Raw genomic sequence first — 18,339 nt, forward strand, 5'->3', positions numbered from 1 at the left:
TCAGTAGCACAACATCTGCTCTGGTTGCCTAGGGGATGGCATGGGATGTGCGGGCAGGAAGGGAGTTGCTGGGCGAGTATATGGGTATTGCTGATTTTTAAGATTCAATTTTAAAGGGCTTCATTAAGACCCCACAATTGCAGCCTGTTGTGTTTTTTTTTAAACGGTTTGTTATTGACGCTCCAGGCCGTGCAGATTTTAAACAGAACCTTTGTTTTACAGAACAAAACTATCTCTAATCCTCCATGCAGTGTTTGTTGGCTCTTTTGACACCAATTTAGCTGGCTTGTGTGAGGAAGGCTATCTTTAGTAAATACTCTGTGTGGATTTTATACTTTCCTTCACTCGATCTCCGAACAATCTCCTGATAGCCGATGACAGGAGTGGGAGGACAGAAATAAAACCACTTCTCAAATCCTGTTTTTTTTTTTTTTCCCCCCTCACCAATTCTCTGGCCTACCCGCCCCCCCCCCCCCCTTCCTAAAGTTCCTCTGCTACACCTCCCAAATCACAGCAAAGAGGAAAACAACCCATTAATCTTTGTGAAAACCTCTCCAATCACTTCACGTAGGAATTACTTTGAAGTGATTTTAATTTTTGCAGGCAAATGTGGGCGTCCTTTTTTTTTCACGTGTCGGCTCTCTCAAAACAATTGGATGAAAGGCCGGTGGCTCTGTTGGTCGAGGGTCAGTATTGGTGAAGATACCAGCAGAGCTCTCTGCTCCTGGAATAGGGACACATGATCGTAAACAGGCAGGCCGGGGTACGGCTCGAGATCTCGTCCAAGGGATTGGCCCCTTTGACAATGCAGCACCCCCTCGACGTATGTTGCCCTGATTTATGCCCTCAAGACCCGGAGTTGCTCTTGAAGCCACAATCTTCTGACTCTGGGCTGAGTGCTACAAACTGAGCCAGATTGACATTGTTATTGGTATCCCTGTGACAAGGGTTGCCAGTTGGTTGGGTGGAAGGAGACGGGGAGAAAAAGGGTTTGTTCTCTAATTGGCGGGATGTGACAAGTGGTGTTCCCGAGGGATCTATACTGAGGCCTTCACCATATATATATTAATGACTTGGATTAAGGAATGGAGAGTTGTATCTTGCAACTCCTCAGATAATGAAGTAGTCCATGCCCGCATACAGCAAGACCTGGATGACATTCAGGCTTGGGCTGATAAGTGGCAGGTAACATTCGTGCCACACAAGTGCCAGGCAATGACTATCTCCAACAAGCGAGCGTCTGACCACCGCCCCTTGACATTCAACGGCATTACCATTGCCGAAACCCCCACCATCAACATCCTGGGGGTCACCATTGACCGGAAACTTAACTGGACCAGCCACATAAATACTGTGGCAACAAGAGCAGGTCAGAGGGTAGGTATTCTGTGGCGAGTGTCTCTCCTCCTGACTCCCCAAAGCCTTTCCACCATCTACAAGGCACAAGTAAGGAGTTTGATGGAATACTCTCCACTTGCCTGGATGAGTGCAGCTCCAACTACACTGAAGAAGCTCGACACCATCCAGGACCAAGCAAACCCGCTTGATTGGTACCCCATCCACCACCTTAAACATTCACTCCCTCCACTACCTTAAGCATTCACTCCCTCCGCCACCGGCGTACCGTGGCTGCAGTGTGTATCGTCTACAAGATGCACTGCAGCAACTCGCCAAGGCTTCTTCGGCAGCACCTCCCAAACCCGCGACCTCTTCCACCTCAAAGGACAAGGGCAGCAGGCGCATGGGAACACCACCACCTCCAAGTTCCCCTCCAAGCCACACACCATCCTGACTTGGGAATATATCGACCAATCCTTCATTGTCGCTGGGTCAAAATCCTGGAACTCCCTCTTTAACGGCACTGCGGGAGTACCTTCACCACACGGACTGCAGCGGTTCAAGAAGGCGGCTCACCACCACCTTCTCGAGGGCAAGTAGGAATAGGCAATAAATGCTGGCCTTGCCAGCGACGCCCACATCCCATGAACGAATTTAAAGAAAAAAAGCTTGCAGATTAGATTAAGTTAGGAGGCACAGTAAGTTGTGTGAATAGGAGAGCAGTACATTACAAAGGGACAGAGACAGATTAAATGTAGCACTGCAGTTGCTGTCCTGACGGAGTATCGGCTAACTCTGCACAAACCAAGGATCAAACCTAAACCTTCCTGCTAGATATCGAGAAACTATTTCCTCTGGTGGGGGAAAGTACAGAACAAGTTGGACATATTGAGAGAGTGGTTAGCAAAGCATATGGAATCTTGGGCTTCATAAATAGAGGTACTGAGTACAAAAGTAGAGAAGTTATGCTGAACCTTTATAAAGCGCTGGTTAGGCCACAACTAGAGTATTGCGCCCAGTTCTGGTCACCACACTTTAGGAAGGATTTGAAGGCCCTTGAGAGGGTGCAGAGGAGATTTACCAGAATGGTTCCGGGGATGGGGGATCTTAGCTACAAGGACAGGTTGGAGAAGCTGGATTTGTTTTCATTACAGAAAAGGAGGTTGAGGGGTGATTTGATAGAGGTGTACAAGATTATGACAGGTTTGGATAGGCTAGACAGGGAAAGGCTGTTCCCACTAGTTGATGGTACAAGGACTAGGGGACACAGATTTAAGGTTTTGGGCAAGAGATACAGGGGGGGATGTGAGGAAAACTTTTTTACGCAGCGAGTGGTGATGACCTGGAACTCGCTGCCGACGGAAGTGGTGGAATCGGAGACTCAATGTTTTCAAGGGGAGACTGGATAGGCACTTGAGGGAAATAAACTTGCAGGGCCACGGTGATAGAGCGGGGGAATGGGACTGACTGGATTGCTCTACAGAGAGCCGGCACGGACTCGATGGGCCGAATGGCCGCCTCCTGTGCCGTTATGACTCTAATTGAAAATGTCAAAACTGAGATTGATAGGTTTTTGTTGGGTAAGGATATCAAGTGTTACGGAACCAAGGTGGGTAGATGGGCTTAAGATACAGATCAACCACGATCTGATTGAGTGGCAGAACAACAGCAACAACAACTTATATAGCGCCTTTAACATAATAAAACATCCGAAGGTGCTTCACAGGAGTGTTAAGAAAGAAAATCCAATATCTGACGCTGAGCCATATGAGGAGATGTTAGGGCTGATGACCAAAATCTTTGTCGAAGATAGGTTTTAAGGAGAGTTTTAAAGGAGGCGGAGAGGTTTAGGGAGGGAATTCCAGAGTTTCGGACCTAGGCAACAGAAGGCACGGCCGCCAATGGTGGAGCGATTTAAAATGGGGGATGTTCCAAAGTCCAGAATAGGTGGCGTGCAGAGGTCTAGAGGGTTGTGGGGCTGGAGGAGGTTACAGAGATGGGGAGGGACGAGGCCATGGAGGGAATTTGAAAACAAGCATGAGAATTTTTAAATCGTGGCGTTGCTTAGCTGGGAGCCAATGTAGGTGAGCGAGCACGGGGGAGGTGGGCGAGCGGGACCTGTTGCGAGTTAGCACTTGGGTGGCAGAGTTTTGGATGGCATCAAGTTTATGGAGGGTAGAACTAGACAGACCGGCCAGGATTACGTTGGAGTAGTCAAGCCTCGAGGTGATAAAGGCATGGGTGAGGGTTTCAGCAGCAGATAAGTTGAGGGGCTGAATGGCCTCCTCCTGTTCCTATGTTTCACCCCCCCCCCCCACACACGATCACCGTGGCTATTTTCCAGGAGAGCGATGAGGCAGACAGCCTACCCGAATACCTCTTCCGTTACAGCTTGGTGAATGGCTGCTGGAGCCACCTGGGGTTTATCGCCACCCTTCGCTTTGATCAGCAGCCATTTTGTTCGGGACATCTCCGGGAGAGCCAGTTGGCCACTAACTGAAGCAGTGGCTGACTGTCCTGACTCCGCACGTCCCAATTCACGAACCTGCTGAATGAGTCACTCGTGCGCAAACAGAGCAGCAGAGCCGCGCGTTTTACCGAGACACAAGCAGCTAATCTGATGGGCTGGTTGGGTGGTTTAGGCATGGTCAGTCCACAGAGATGAATTAAGAGGTTTGGTTGCCAATGGATTAGCCAACATCAACTTGCGCCTTTAACGTAGTAAAACATCCCAAGGCGCTTCACGGGAGCATTGTCAAACAAAACTTGACACCGAGCCGCGTGAGATATTCGGGCAGGTGACCAAAAGCCTGGTCAAGGAGGTAGGGTTTAAGGAGCGTCTTAAAGGAGGAGAGAGAGAGGCGGAGAGGTTTAGGGAGGGAATTCCAGAGCTGAGGGCCCAGGCAGCTGAGGGCCCAGGCAGCTGAAGGCACGGCCGCCAATGGTGGAGCAGCGAAAATCAAGAATGTGCAAGAGGCCCGCATTGGAGGAACGCTGAGATCGCTGAGGGTTGTGGGGCTGGAGGAGCTTAGAGATAAGGAGGGGGCGAGGCCACGGAGGGATTTGACCAGCAGGATGAGAATTTTACAATCGAGGCGCGACCGGGATCGCTATAAAGTTGGAATCCTCTCACTGCGGTTGCTTTGCCGTCAATGTAGGGAGTGTCTGGTCTTGACTCCCTGCCACCCCCCCCTGAGCTTGCCGAGTGGGTGCACGCTCTCGTCTCGCCACTCCATGGCACATTGGATTGGCGTGGCAACGGGCACTGCCACCAATCTAACCGCTTGTACTTCAACATTATCGGACAATATGGTGCCTTTCCCGCCTGGTGTTTGGGGGTGTGCTGATGCGCTGGGGTTGGTGCGCGGAAGTGCGTCACCACGGGCGGTTTAACGCAGCTTTTTTTTTTTTACCCTAACAATCGCCCATTTAAGGACTTCTCCACTTAGGCAGTCCCTCGGACCTGAGGATAACACTGAAAATGAGTTCTCAGGTGACTGATGAGCCCAATGCGGGACCTACAGTCTCTGTCACAGGTGGGGCAGATGGTGGTTGAAGGGGGCGGGTGGGTGGGGTGCTTGGATTGACGTGCGCTGTTAGCGCTTGGCCTCCGCTTGCTCCCGGCGAAGAGACTCGAGGTGTTCAGCACCTTCCCGGATGCTTCTCCTCCACTTATCTGTTCATTTAAGGACTTAACAGATGAGAGGCAAACATGTGTTTAACAGCACAGCTCGAAATATTGATGCTACATCGGAATCAACACTCAAATTAGCGGTAATTAAATACTTTTAATTTCCAGACCCCAGTCTAGGCCATTCCTGTCAAAGAATAACGAAAGCAATACAAGAGGGGTGTTGAAGTATATTTGCATCAATGTGCTTCCTCCCTTCAGGGGCTGTCTAGTGTTAACAAAATGCAAACACCTCGCATACTGGATCGCGTTAACTGAGCATCACCTTTCTACAGTAATGAATAATTGATTAAAGTAGCGACTGCGCAGCCGTCACCCAGCATGTGTGGGTTTAGCAATGTGGAAGCGATTCATCTTTTACAACTAGTATTTATGTAGCGGCTTTTACCGTAGTAAAACCGTCTCCGAGACGCTTCGCGCCGATGTTCTCTCCGAGCCCCGCGGCTGCCTGGACCGCCCACGCAACCGGCTCGCCGGCTTTTCAATTGGAAAAACGGTAAATCGCGGTACTTTGAAGCCCCTTAAAGGCGCCGTACACCGAAAAAGCATTACAGGGAGCATTGCTTCACCGGAGCATTATTGGATGTAAATTGACACTGAGCCGAAGAAGGAGACATTAGGACAGGTGACCAAAAGGTTGGTCGAAGCGGTAGGTTTTAAGCAGCGTCTTAAAGGAGGAGAGAGAGGCGGGGAGGCTTAGGGAGGGAATTCCAGAGCTTGGGGCCTAGACGGCTGAAGGCACGGCCGCCAATGGTGGGGCGCTGGAAGTGGGGGATGCACAAGAGGCAGCTAGGTGGCAGTGTCAGTTGTGAAGAGGATGTGAAGAGGCTTCAAGGGGATCTCGACAGGCTCAGTGAGTGGGCGAGAACATGGCAGATGGATTATAATGTGGATAAATGTGAAGTTATCCACTTTGGTAGAAAAAACAGAAAGGCAGAGTATTTCCTAAATGGTGAAAGATTGGGGAATGCAGATGCTCAAAGGGACCTGGGTGTCCTTGTACATGAGTCACTGAAAGTGAATGTGCAGGTGCAGCAAGCCATTAGGAAGGCAAATGGTATGCTGGCCTTCATTACAAGAGGATTTGAGTATAGGAGTAAAGAAGTCTTACTCCAATTATATTGGGCCTTGGTGAGACCACGCCTGGAGTACTGTGTACAATTTTGGTCTCCTTACCTAAGGAAGGATATACTTGCCATAGAGGGAGTGCAACGAAGGTTCACGAGATTGATTCCTGGGATGGCGGGAGTGTCGTATGAGAAGAGATTGAGTAAACTAGGCCTGTATTCTCTTGAATTCCGAAGAATGAGAGGGGATCTCATTGAAGCATACAAAATTATTACAGGGCTTGATAGGGTGGATGCTGGGAGAATGTTTCCCTTGGCTGGGGAGTCTAGAACCAGGGGCCACAGCCTCAGGATAAAGGGTAGGCCATTCAGGACTGAGATGAGAAGAACTTTCTTCACACAGAGGGTGGTGAATCTTTGGAATTCTCTACCCCAGAGGGCTGTGGAGGCTCAGTCATTGGGTATATTCAAAACAGAAGTCGATAGATTTCTGACTAGTGAGGGCATCAAGGGATATGGCGATAGGGCCGGTGAATGGAGTTGAGGCAGAAGATCAGCCATGATCTCATTGAATGGCGGAGCAGGCTCGAATGGCCGACTCCTGCTCCTATTTCTTATGTTCTTATGATAGAGGAACGCAGTAGATCTTGGAGGGTTGTGGGGCTGGAGGAGGTTACAGAGATGGGGAGGGGCTATCTCTCTGTCTTTACTTTCCCCAAATGATGTCACATGAAGCTACAGAACATTGTGGGGGACTGTTGTCTCATGACAGCCTGTGCTATACTTTGTAAATGATAGATCGATAAGTGGTACAGGCACTTGGTTATTGTATGCAGGGCTCCCAGTTTGGGTGTCTCCAGGAGGTGTGAGCTGAGGCGACTAATCTTCGGGCTGCAAATGGTCCCAAGTTGCCCTGAACAAAATCAGTCATGGTTCCCACTCTTGATCCCTCTTCTCGCTCTTCATAAGGGTTCCCTCTTCAAGATATCTTGAATGAACAATTCCCTGGGTTTGAGCCCAGGATTAGCAGCTTTCCATTGTCTCTTCATCTCTTCATGCTGGGCTATGGTTCATGGGTACCAGTGGACAAGGGGCTGAATGGCCTCCTCCTGTTCCTATGTTCTGGACATGGTTCACATGTGTCATCGAGACGCACGCAGTCAGCATTGGTTGAGGCCTCTTCACCAGCACCCAACCAAAGGCAAGGGATGTTGGTGTTGTTTCGGCTGAAACATGGATAAGAAAGAGCATTCATTTGACCGTTAACTCCAAGAATTCACATTCAACAAATCATTTGTATTGTTTTCATGAGAGTAAGCATATTATTTATTTTTAAAAACTGTGGCCTAGAAATTCGGTGGCGCCCCAGTCTTGCCAGGGTGCCGGAAGTACCGCCCCGAAGGAGTCGCGAGCGCCCACCGGAAATTCAGTTTGAGCGCCCCAAACAGAAGCGCGGCGCTACTCGAGGCGCCCCCTGTTTGGGGCGTTGCAACTGAAGTTCGCAGTGCAACGTGCCGCTGCAGCACAGCGCGCTGCGGTACTGCAGGACTTCCCTTCTTAAAGGGGAGGGGCCTGCTGCAGCGCGATTTAAGATAGCGAGTGCCGGCAAAAGAGCCCGGCACCGAGGAGAAGTGCCGGGCTCTTGGGACACAGCCGGCACAACGTGGGGTCGGTGGGGGGGGGTTGCTCAGGAGGCTGGGGACGGCTGCGCGTAGAGGTGCTGGCAGGCGGCCAGCAAAAAAAATGGCCGCCCAGCGCCTCTACCGCTGCAAGTAGGCCCCCCTGAACCGGTCGCAAATTGCGACCGGCGTTACAGCAGGGGGCACTACCAAATTTTGCGATCGGGGCGGCAGCGGGGCGCTGCGCACACCAATGACGTAATCGGTGGCGGCACAGTGCTAACGGCTAGCACCGCCATTAGCGCCCCGCTAAATTTCGCGGGAGGCGCGGCCAGTGGCGCTAAACCCACTAAGTGCCCTCTTTGGGCGCTAGCTGGTGGCGCAGGCCACCAAATTTCTAGGTCTCTCTGTCTCTCTCTCTCTGTCTCTCTCTCTCTGTCTCTCTCTCTCTGTCTGTCTCTCTCTCTGTCTCTCTCTCTGTCTCTCTCTCTGTCTCTCTCTCTGTCTCTCTCTCTGTCTCTCTGTCTCTCTCCTTTCCCCACTCCCCTTCGCAGCGCTGTGTTGATGTTGAAGAATGCCCTGGCGTTGGTAGTTCAATGCATCACTTGTTCTGCGCTGTGCTTTGGCCCTGGATACAGACGGATGCCATCTGCTGTCCAGCAGGGCTCGGCTCAGTCTCGGCACCTTGCCTGAAGCATCTGACGGATTCTATTCAAACTTGCACCCCTTCCCCTGTGTGCTGTTAGAAACAATAATTTGGCTCCCCGAATGGCTCTGAGCTGAACCGTACGGACTAGGGCGGTCTCGGGTTTAATCCCACCTCGTGCTGAGTGAGCTGCTCTCAGCAGGCGGGTTGTTTCCATTGGCCGCGTTTCCCCTGCGTTCCTGCTCCGAGTCACTATTCAGCAACACTCGCTGTAACTGTACCTGTGAGGGCAGGATTGCACCCAGCTGTGTTGCTTGCCCCGGTGCACCCACCAAGGTCGAATAGCCTGCTGTCACTCTCTGTCACGGCTCGCACACGAGTGACAGGGCCTTACTTAAAGGGACAGCCCAGCATGCATCAGCGCCTTCAGGGTTGCAGGTGGGGGGTGTTGGAAAGAGCTCGTGGGTCGTGCGTTTAATCGTCGTGTGTGTGTGTCTTCCACGCACTTGTGTGTGCTCTGTGCTCATGGTTCCTTTTCTTCCAGTGCGCTCACTCGCGCTCTCTCTCCCCCCCCCCATCCCCATCCCCCCCATCCCCCCATCCCGCCCCCTCGCCCCCTTCCACTTTTTTTGTAAAACTTTGAAAGGTGTCTGTGTGCCCTGTAATTTTCCCTTGGTGATGGAGTGTTCCCCTTGGCGTGTGTCCCATTCACTCCTAGCAGTGAGAGTTAAGCTCTGTGTGCAAGGTGCTGATGTGCTAGAGAGGGTGACTATGACGGGCGGGTGTCGTTTTGCTCCCTTTGTTGGAGGAGTGGGTCAGCTGATCAGGAACACAAACAGTCTGGGTTTCCTCAGTGGGACAAACGGGCTTCTCTGAACAAAAGGCGCTTCCTCTCGCTACAGGCTGGCGTTTCAGCTGCTCCTGTGGATTTAAGACGGTGCGCACCCCACAGCACAGCGTTCTGCAGTCGGTGCTTTTTAATATGATGCGTTACGCACAACACAGGACGCGTTTCAAAAATTAAAACCCCACTTGGCAAAAGCTAAGTGGGGTGGGGTGGAGCCAATGTTTTAAATTTTTTTTAGGTGCGCTGTGTCCCTTTAAGGGCCTGCGCGGCCCATTCATAGCGAAACTTAACGTTGAAGAAGCTGATCCCGCGCTGCGCGGGGCCGCCAAACAACTGTGAGGCCGCGCAGCTTCTAGCGAAGATTGGGGGTGGGGGTTTGTCTGCGTGGTTCCTGACTATCTGAGCGCGCCTCCGCTAAACCATCCTTATTAATTGTGAGTTCTTTTAGTAAGCACCTTTCAGACCAGTTTAATGGTTTTTAGTTTGTTGAATAAGTAGCGAGTATGTGGAACCCACTACCACATGGAGTAGTTGAGGCGAATACCACAGATGCATTTAAGGCGAGGCTAGGAGCATCTAACCACCGCCCCTTGACATTCAATGGCATTACCATCGCCGAGTCCCCCACCATCAACATCCTGGGGGTCACCATTGACCAGAAACTTAACTGGACCAGCCACATAAATACTGTGGCAACAAGAGCAGGTCAGAGGCTAGGTATTCTGCAGCGAGTGTCTCACCTCCTGACTCCCCAAAGCCTTTCCACCATCTACAAGGCACAAGTAAGGAGTGTGATGGAATACTCTCCACTTGCTTGGATGAGTGCAGCTCCGACAACACTCAAGAAGCTCAACAACATCCAGGACAAAGCAGCCCGCTTGATTGGTACCCCATCCACCACCTTAAACATTCACTCCCTCCACCACCGGCACACCGTGGCTGCAGTGTGCACCATCTACAAGATGCACTGCAGTAACTCGCCAAGGCTTCTTTGGCAGCACCTCCCAAACCCGCGACCTCTTCCACCTAGAAGGACAAGGGCAGCAGGCGCATGGAAACACCACCACCTCCAAGTTCCCCTCCAAGTCTCACACAACCCTGACTTGGAAATATATCGGCCGATCCTTCATCGTCGCTGGGTCAAAATCCTGGAACTCCCTCCCTAACAGCACTGTGGGAGTACCTTCACCACACGGACTGCAGCGGTTCAAGAAGGCGACTCACCACCACCTTCTCAAGGGCAACTAGGGATGGGCAATAAATGCTGGCCTTGCCAGGGACGCCCACATCCCATAAACGAATAAATTAAATCAGGTAAACACGTGCGGGAGAAAGGAATAGAAGGTTATGTTGATAGGGTTAGAGTAGGAGGAGGCTCATGTGGAGCATAAACACCGGCATAGACCAGTTGGGCCGAATGATCTGTCTCTGTGCTGTGAATTCTATGTAATCTGGCTCCTACAGTGTTTCAGTTCCTTCAGAGTAAATGAATGGGGACGGGGTGTAATTATTGAAGAGGCTTTTCATCTCCGCGCCCTCGGCTCTATTTTTATAAACCGGCTTTCATTGGATCCTCAGAGGTAACTGATGGACAACTTTCCTGCTTTGCCTCCTTCCCCTCTCCCCCGCTGTACCAGTGTGGCATTTTTGCCCTTTCCCTATGGCCTCTCGAGTGAGAGTGTGCCCATTTAGGATTAAATTGCTGTACCTGTGTGGGGTCAAGGGTCGCCAACTCTGGTTGGATGTAGTCCTGGAGGTTCCAGCACCTGACCTCCAACTGCCCTCATCCATCAAAGAGCCTCTTATACCATCTCCAATACTTTTATAGCTAATAAACGAACACGTTGATTAAAAATGAACAAACAGCACATAGGGGCATTTGTTTTTTTAAAAATATATGCTATGATTTTTCTCCCGGGTGTTGCTCGTGGCAATGTCCAGACGATTGGTCTTTAATTCCTGGAGACTCCAGGCCAATCCGAGAGGGTTGGCGACCCTGGTTGGAGGGAAGGTGTGGGAAAAGCACTGTGTCAGAGCTCCAATGGACATAAGAAATCGGAGCAGGAATAGGCCATTCGGCCCCTCGAGCTTGCTCCACCATTCAATAAGATCATGGCTGATCTTCAACCTCATCTCCACTTTCCCGCCCAATTCCCCATATCCCTTAGTGCCCAATAATCTATCGATCTCTGCCTTGAATATACCCATTGACTGAACCTCCACAGCCCTCTGGGGTAGAGAATTCCAAAGATTCACAACCCTCTGAAGAAATTTCTCCTCAACTCAGTCCTAAATGGCCTACCCCTTATCCTGAGACTGTGACCCCTGGCTCTGGACTCTCCAGCCAGGCAATAAGCAGACTTGGCTATCAGCAAGTGTTTTTCTGAACCCCATTCTCCGCCCCCTCCCATAACCGCAAAAGGCTGGATGATGGGGCTCAGTGTCAGAATATTCCTTGAAGAGAAATGAGCAAACACAAATGTGTGACTCGGTGAAATGGTTCAAGCTCCGTGCCACTATGGGACGTCTTGGACTTGATTTAAAGCATCCGATTGGGCTACTGATGACACTGGGCGGCAGGGACGCTGAAAGTAGACGCAGGATCTGTTTGTGCCTGGTGTTTGTAAGTGATGGAGGGACGTGGGCCGCTGGTGGAACTTGGAATTAAAGAGCTCCAGGTTAAATGAACTTGCTACCACAAGGAGGCGACTCTCATAGATGCATTTAAGGGGAAGCCAGATAGAAAAGAAAGACTTGCATTTCTATAGCGCCTTTCACAACCACCAGACGTCTTTACAGCCAATGAAGTACTTTTTGGAGTGTAGTCACTGTTGTAATGTAGGAAACGCGGCAGCCAAATTGCACACAGCAAGCTCCCACAAACAGTAATGTGATCATGACTAGATAATCTGTTTTTGTTATGTTGGTTGAGGGATAAATATTGGCCCAGGACACCCGGTAGAACTCCCCGGCTCTTCTTCGAAATAGTGCCATGGGATCTTTTACATCCACCTAAGGGAGCAGACGGGGCCTCGGTTTAACGTCGCATCCGAAAGACGGCACCTCCGACAGTGCAGCACTCCCTCAGCACTGCACTGGGAGTGTCAGCCTAGCTTTTTGTGCTCAAGTCTCTGGAGTGGGACTTGAACCCACGGCCTATCTGACTCAGAGGTGAGGGTGCTGCCCACTGAGCCACAGCTGACACAGACGAAGCGCAGCAACAAGTCTTTGGCATGCCTCCTTTTCGATTACATATGAGCCCAGGTTCAAAAAAGGTGGGGGGCTGGAGGGAGAAAAAAAAACTCCGAACACTGCCAGCTCTGAAGTACCCGAGAGGGAAAGGAATAGGAAGATATGTTGACAGGGTGAGATGAAGTAGGGTGGAAGGAGGTTCGTGTGGAGCGTAGACCAGTTGGGCCGAATGGCCTGTTCCTGTGCTGTGCATTCTACGTATGCAATACTATGTAAAATATTTCTGCTACAAAATACTCTTGAGCACTGAGCATTGGATAACGAGCAGAGTGTCCCGTGTTCTTCCATGTGCCCCAGAGCCCCACACCAGGTTGATGGGAGGCTGAGTCATTGAGCGGAAATCCATGTGTTATTTTTGGCTGCAGCTTTCTGGCTCGAAGGGAAAACGTGCCATTCAGAATCTGGTTTCGTACAGAAATTTCCGGAATAACCCGAAGGGTTGATTTATTTATTGCTTCCCTTCCCACAGCCTCAATTTAATCCGTTCTCTATTTTTCGTTGGGAGTTTGGTGTGAGAGAGATGGTGGCTTTCCCTTGGAATTATTTCCAGGATAATAATTGGTGTCTGTCTCTCTGCCCACAAACAAAGCACACACTGTCTTTTTTTTTTTAAACGCACAATTTCCCGCTCAATGAAGAAGACAGTGCTGAACAGAAATCCATCCGTGTAGATTTAAAAAAAAAAATAATAATTCTCAGGATGGGGGCGTTGCTGCAAGGCCGGCATTTATTGCCCAGCCCTAGTTGCCCTTGAGAAGGTGAGGGCGAGCAACCTTGTGTGTCGGGGGTTTAGACATTTCTGAGTGGCTGGCTAGACCATTTCCGAGGGCAGTTAAGGGTCAACCACATTGGTGTGGGGCGAGTGTCGCGTTGTAAGATTTATGACCAGTCGGAAAAGTTTTATTAAACATACAAATATATATTGGTTGAGCAGGTTGGGGCCTATGCTCATTGGAGTTTAGAAGAATGAGGGGGGATCTTATTGAAACATAAGATTCTGAAGGGGCTTGACAGGGTAGATGCAGAGGATGTTTCCCCTCGTGGGGGAATCTAGAACTAGGGGGCATAGTTTCAGAATAAGGGGGCACCCTTTTAAATCGGAAATGAGGAGGAATTTCTTCTCTGAGGGTCGTGAATCTTTGGAATTCTCGGCCCGAGAGCTGTGGAGGCTGGGTCATTGAATATATTTAAGGTGGAGATAGACAGATATTTGAGCTCCAGGGGAGTCGAGGGTTATGGGGAGCGGGCAGGGAAGTGGAGTTGAGGCCAAGATCAGATCAGCCACGATCTTATTGAATAGGCTCGAGGGGCCAAGTGACCGACTCCTGTTCCTACGTCTTATGTTCTTATATGCATTTCTTAATAAAACTAGGAGGCAATTAATTAGTTCAAACAGGCTTTACTTCCCGTATATAACTTTGGACGGCGGAGCGTGCTGATTCAACTTGGGTGCGTAGTAATGATTCCCTGTTCTTCCCAGCTCCCTGTTCCTTGCTTCTTTTCACTCTCGCTCTGTGGCTCAGTGGGCAGCACCCTCGCCTCTGAGTCAGAAGGTTGTGGGTTCAAGTCCCACTCCAGGGACTTGAGCACATAACGCTAGGCTGACACTCCAGTGCAGTGCCGAGGGAGTGCCGCACTGTCGGAGGTGCCGTCTTTCAGATGAGACGTTAAACCGAGGCCCCGTCTGCTCTCTCGGATGGATGTAAAAGATCCCGCAGCACTATTTCGAAGAAGAACAGGGGAGTTATCCCCGGTGTCCCAGCCAATATTTATCCCTCAACCAACATCATTAAAACAGATTATCAGGTCATTATCACATTGCTGTTTGTGGGAGCTTGCTGTGCGCAAATTGGCTGCCGCGTTTCCTACATTACAACAGTGACTACACTTCAAAAGTACTTCATTGGCTGTAAAGCGCTTTGGGACATCCGGTGGTCGTGAAAGGCGCTATAGAAATGCAAGTCTTTTCTTTCATACATACGTTCCTAAATATTAATTAATCAGCAAGATTCTACACATAAACATTAATTCATTAATAAATTCCTACACCGATTTATTAATTCCTAACCACACTCTCACAACGTATAGGTCCAGACCATGTACGGGCGGCAGGTTCCCTTCCCTGAAGGGCATTAGTTGAACCAGTTGGGTTTTTCTGACCATCCGACGGGTACATGTGCGTGATCGCAGATTTTTATTTCCAAATTTTAGAACAAATTCTGAAGCTGCTGTGATGGGATTTGAACTTGTGTTCTGTGTAATAGTGAAGGCGTCAAACTCTTGATGATTTGCTTGCTGGAAGCTTACAGTCGAGTCACGTATGGTGTCACTGACTGGCTTTCTCTCGTTCTCTTGCAGCCTTCGTGATCTACAACTTCCTCAGCCTGTGTTACGAGTACCTCGGAGGGGAGAGCGCCATCATGTCAGAGATTCGTGGCAAGTCCATTGAGTGAGTCTCCTACTTGTCGCGCTGTGTCATTCCCACCAGTTTCACGGCCCAGTTTTTAGGGCCTCGCCCCCCCCTCCCTGTCTATGTAACCTCCTCCAACCTTGCAGCCAATGTTCCCGCTAAGGTGCGTCCTGATTTCCCTCCCAAATGGCCTAGTTCCGATATTAAGATGATGTCCCTATTCTGAGTCAGCAGGTTGTGGGTTCAAGTCCCACTCCAGGGACTTCGCACATAAATCTAGGCTGACACTCCAGTGCAGTGCTGAGGTCGGAGGTTAAACCGAGGCCCTGTCTGCCCTCTCAGGTGGACTTAAAAGATCCCATGGCACTATTTGGAAGAGCAGGGGAGTTATCCCTGGTGTCCTGGGGCCAATATTCATCCCTCAACCAACATAACAAAAAAAACAGATCATCTGGTCATTATCACATTGCTGTTTGTGGGAGCTTGCTGTGTGCAAATTGGCTGCCGCGTTTCCCACATTACAGCAGTGACCCCACTTAAAAAAAAAAAAGTACTTAATTGGCTGTAAAGCGCTTTGGGACATCCAGTGGTCGTGAAAGGCGCTATAGAAATGCAAGTCTTTCTTTTATAGGGAGCGGTGGGCAGCTTCTCGATGCTCCGCCAATAGCTGGTTGAACCCCAGCAATGCCCCTACTCGCACTCGGTAGCGGAGAGGTTCGATAAGCCTTGGCTCTCGTCAACCTGCTTCTCAACTCTTTAGGCTTAAGTAAGGGGAAGTATGGGGAGAGCAAGAGCGAGCACGCTCTTGGTAGCAGGGAAACAGTCCCCTACTCTGTGTGGGTTTCTCAATAGTTTGGTTTGGAGACTCTTGGCAGTTGGTTCTCCGTGAGAAAGGCATGCGGCTCTGTGATCTCCAGATTCCATCTGTAGTGCTTTTGGCAAGACTGTTCCCAGGAATATTTCTAACCAGCCTCTCTCTCTGTCCCAGGTCCAGTTGTATGTACGGGACCTGCTGTCTCTGGGGAAAGACGTACTCCATCGGATTTCTGCGCTTCTGCAAGCAGGTACGGTCGCACTTTGAACCTTGACCCCAGCGCTCCCAGGTCGTTGCCTGTTTGTTTTTTTACTGTGGAACCGGCAGGGTCTTTCCTCGTATTTGTTCTTTTTTAACTTCCTGCGAGTCCTGCTGCTCTAACTTTTCAAGCAGCTAACCGAAGGACATCCCTCGGGAATGCCGAGGGATGATGGGACGGAAGCCCGGACCCGCGATTCCCTACATGGCGAGCTCCTGTTCTCCGCTGCACTACCGTGGCATTTGTCGCTGGTTAGCTTCCTGTCCTTTCTCTTTTTTTTAATTCATGGGCATTGCTGGCAAGACCAGCCTTTATTGCCCATCCCTAATTGCCCTTGAACATACGAACAGGAGCAGCAGTAGGCCATTCGGCCCCTCGAGCCTGCTCCGCCATTCAATCAGACCATGGCTGATCCAATCTTGGCCTCAACTCCACTTTCCCGCCCGCTCCCCATAGCCCTTGACTCCCCTTTTTTTTTTTCTCCAAAATCTGTCTATCTCCGCCTCTAATATATTCAACGACCCAGCCTCCACAGCTCTCTGGGCTTGAGAATTCCAAAGATTCCCGACCCTCAGAGAAGAAATTCCTCCTCATCTCTGTTTTAAATGGGCGACCCCTTATCCTGAAAGGTGGTGGTGCACTGCCTTGACTGCAGTCCGTGTGGTGAAGGTGCTGTTAGGGAGGGAGTTCCAGGATTTTGACCCAGCGACGATGAAGGAACGGCCGATATATTTCCAAGTTGGGCTTGGGCGTGCGACTTGGAGGGGAAGTTGGAGGTGGTGGTGTTCCTGAGGAGGAAGGAACTCCAGGTTATGGTAACGCCCCCCTCCCCCCCCACCCCCCCCCCCCCCCCCCACACACACAATAGGGCAGGCTGCGTTCGGAACCCTGGCATCTGGTGGCTCCTGAGAAACTCTAGTAAAGAGGAGTAGGCATCTGGTCATATTACGCTGCAAGTGCTTGTGTGAGGAAACCCTTTCGCTCCTGCCACGGAAAGGGTGGCTGAATAGTAAAGAAACACAGTCTCTTTAAAGTTTAAGCAGCCCGTGGCATTGTTCCGGTGAAGGCCGCATAATCGGCATGGGAACCACAAGGTGGCCATTTTGAAATGTAAGCAGAAAATGGCGGAAACACGCAGCCTCTGCGGAGAGCGAGAGAGAGAAACCGAGTTAATGTGTCAAGCCGATGACCTTTTGTCAGAACGTAGCCATTTTGAAACTGGGCAGGATCCCACAACACGGCTCCATGAGATGACTGCAGTTTTCCTTCTGGTGTAGAGCTCCGAGGCAACAAGTACAACACAGGCCCAGTGCGAGAGCTGGGAAGCTATTTTAAGGCGCCTGTAATATTTTGAAAGTCTGACGTCCTGCTGTTTCTACGTCAGGCTCGAGTGTTGCCCCTTCACTGACTACAGGCTTTCCCAACTTCCTCCGTTAATGCGTTGGGCTTTGTCATTTTGGGGGTTTTACCCTGGATATACAACTTGGGTTCCGTATCGACGATCACTCCAGTCAACCAGTGTGCGTCTTTACCTGCCCAATACCGAAAGGTAGCGAGAGCGCGGGATCAAACAGAAAGCCCTTGCTGCTGTTCTCCGGCTTACTGGCACGCCCCACATGTCAACGCCTGACATGCCTTCCTAGCCTTCGATGGGCAATCTATGAACACCGTGGCTCGGGCTATCAGTCAACTGGCAAATTTATTTAACGTTAAACGAGTAAATGTGTTTGGTGTAGTTACAGTAAGATTACAAACTTTATTACCCTCCTCAATGTTGAAATAAGAACATAGGAAATAGGAGCAGGAGTCGGCCATTCGGCCCCTCGAGCCTGCTCTGCCATTCAATAAGATCATGGCTGATCATCGACCTCAACTCCACTTTCCCGCCCGATCCCCATATCCCTTGATTCCCCTAGAGTCCAAAAATCTATTGATCTCAGCCTTGAATATACTTGATGTGCCTTCAATAACCACAAAACTAGAAGTTATAGACTTAAACAAGTTGGCTTTTAATCACTAAGATCAGAGCTAACATCTCAACACGCCGACTGGTTCACAGGAATGAGTCATACAGATCCTGGGATCTTTATGTAAGAGAAGTCAGGGGCGGAGCCAAGACCTGGAACCTCCCAGGTTAGTCGGGAAAGAGGAAGTGAAACTATACACAGTGGGGGAGGGTAATATACATGAGTGCAAAACGAATACAGGATCAAGACAAACAGATTTCATTACATTCACCCCTTCTATAGATTTAGTCCATCGGGGTGATGTTTCTTAAAAGTTGGTATAAGTGAGTCTGTCAGGAGGTTTTGCAGTTCTCAGTGATCGGCACAAAGCCGGTTGGGGTGCCTCTAGGGGAGTGGATTCTGGTTCCTCTGCTGTCCGGGCCTCCGCAG

The 18,339-nt window shown here is 50.3% G+C and overlaps 1 protein-coding gene across 1 annotated transcript in view; it reads left to right on the forward strand.

Moving 5' to 3' along the window:
* The window catches only part of LOC147099471 (transmembrane protein 184B-like), a 91,865-nt gene that overhangs the window by 49,036 nt on the left and 24,490 nt on the right, over positions 1–18,339 (forward strand). The window contains 2 exon segments of the mRNA XM_085969645.1: positions 14,819–14,909; positions 15,859–15,934. Of these exon segments, the coding sequence (XP_085825771.1) occupies positions 14,819–14,909; positions 15,859–15,934 (167 nt within the window).

Source organism: Somniosus microcephalus, chromosome 28 (assembly GCF_052327205.1).
Source record: "Somniosus microcephalus isolate GS21.2 chromosome 28, FLI_Smic_1.0, whole genome shotgun sequence".
Classification (NCBI taxonomy): Eukaryota; Metazoa; Chordata; class Chondrichthyes; order Squaliformes; family Somniosidae; genus Somniosus; species Somniosus microcephalus.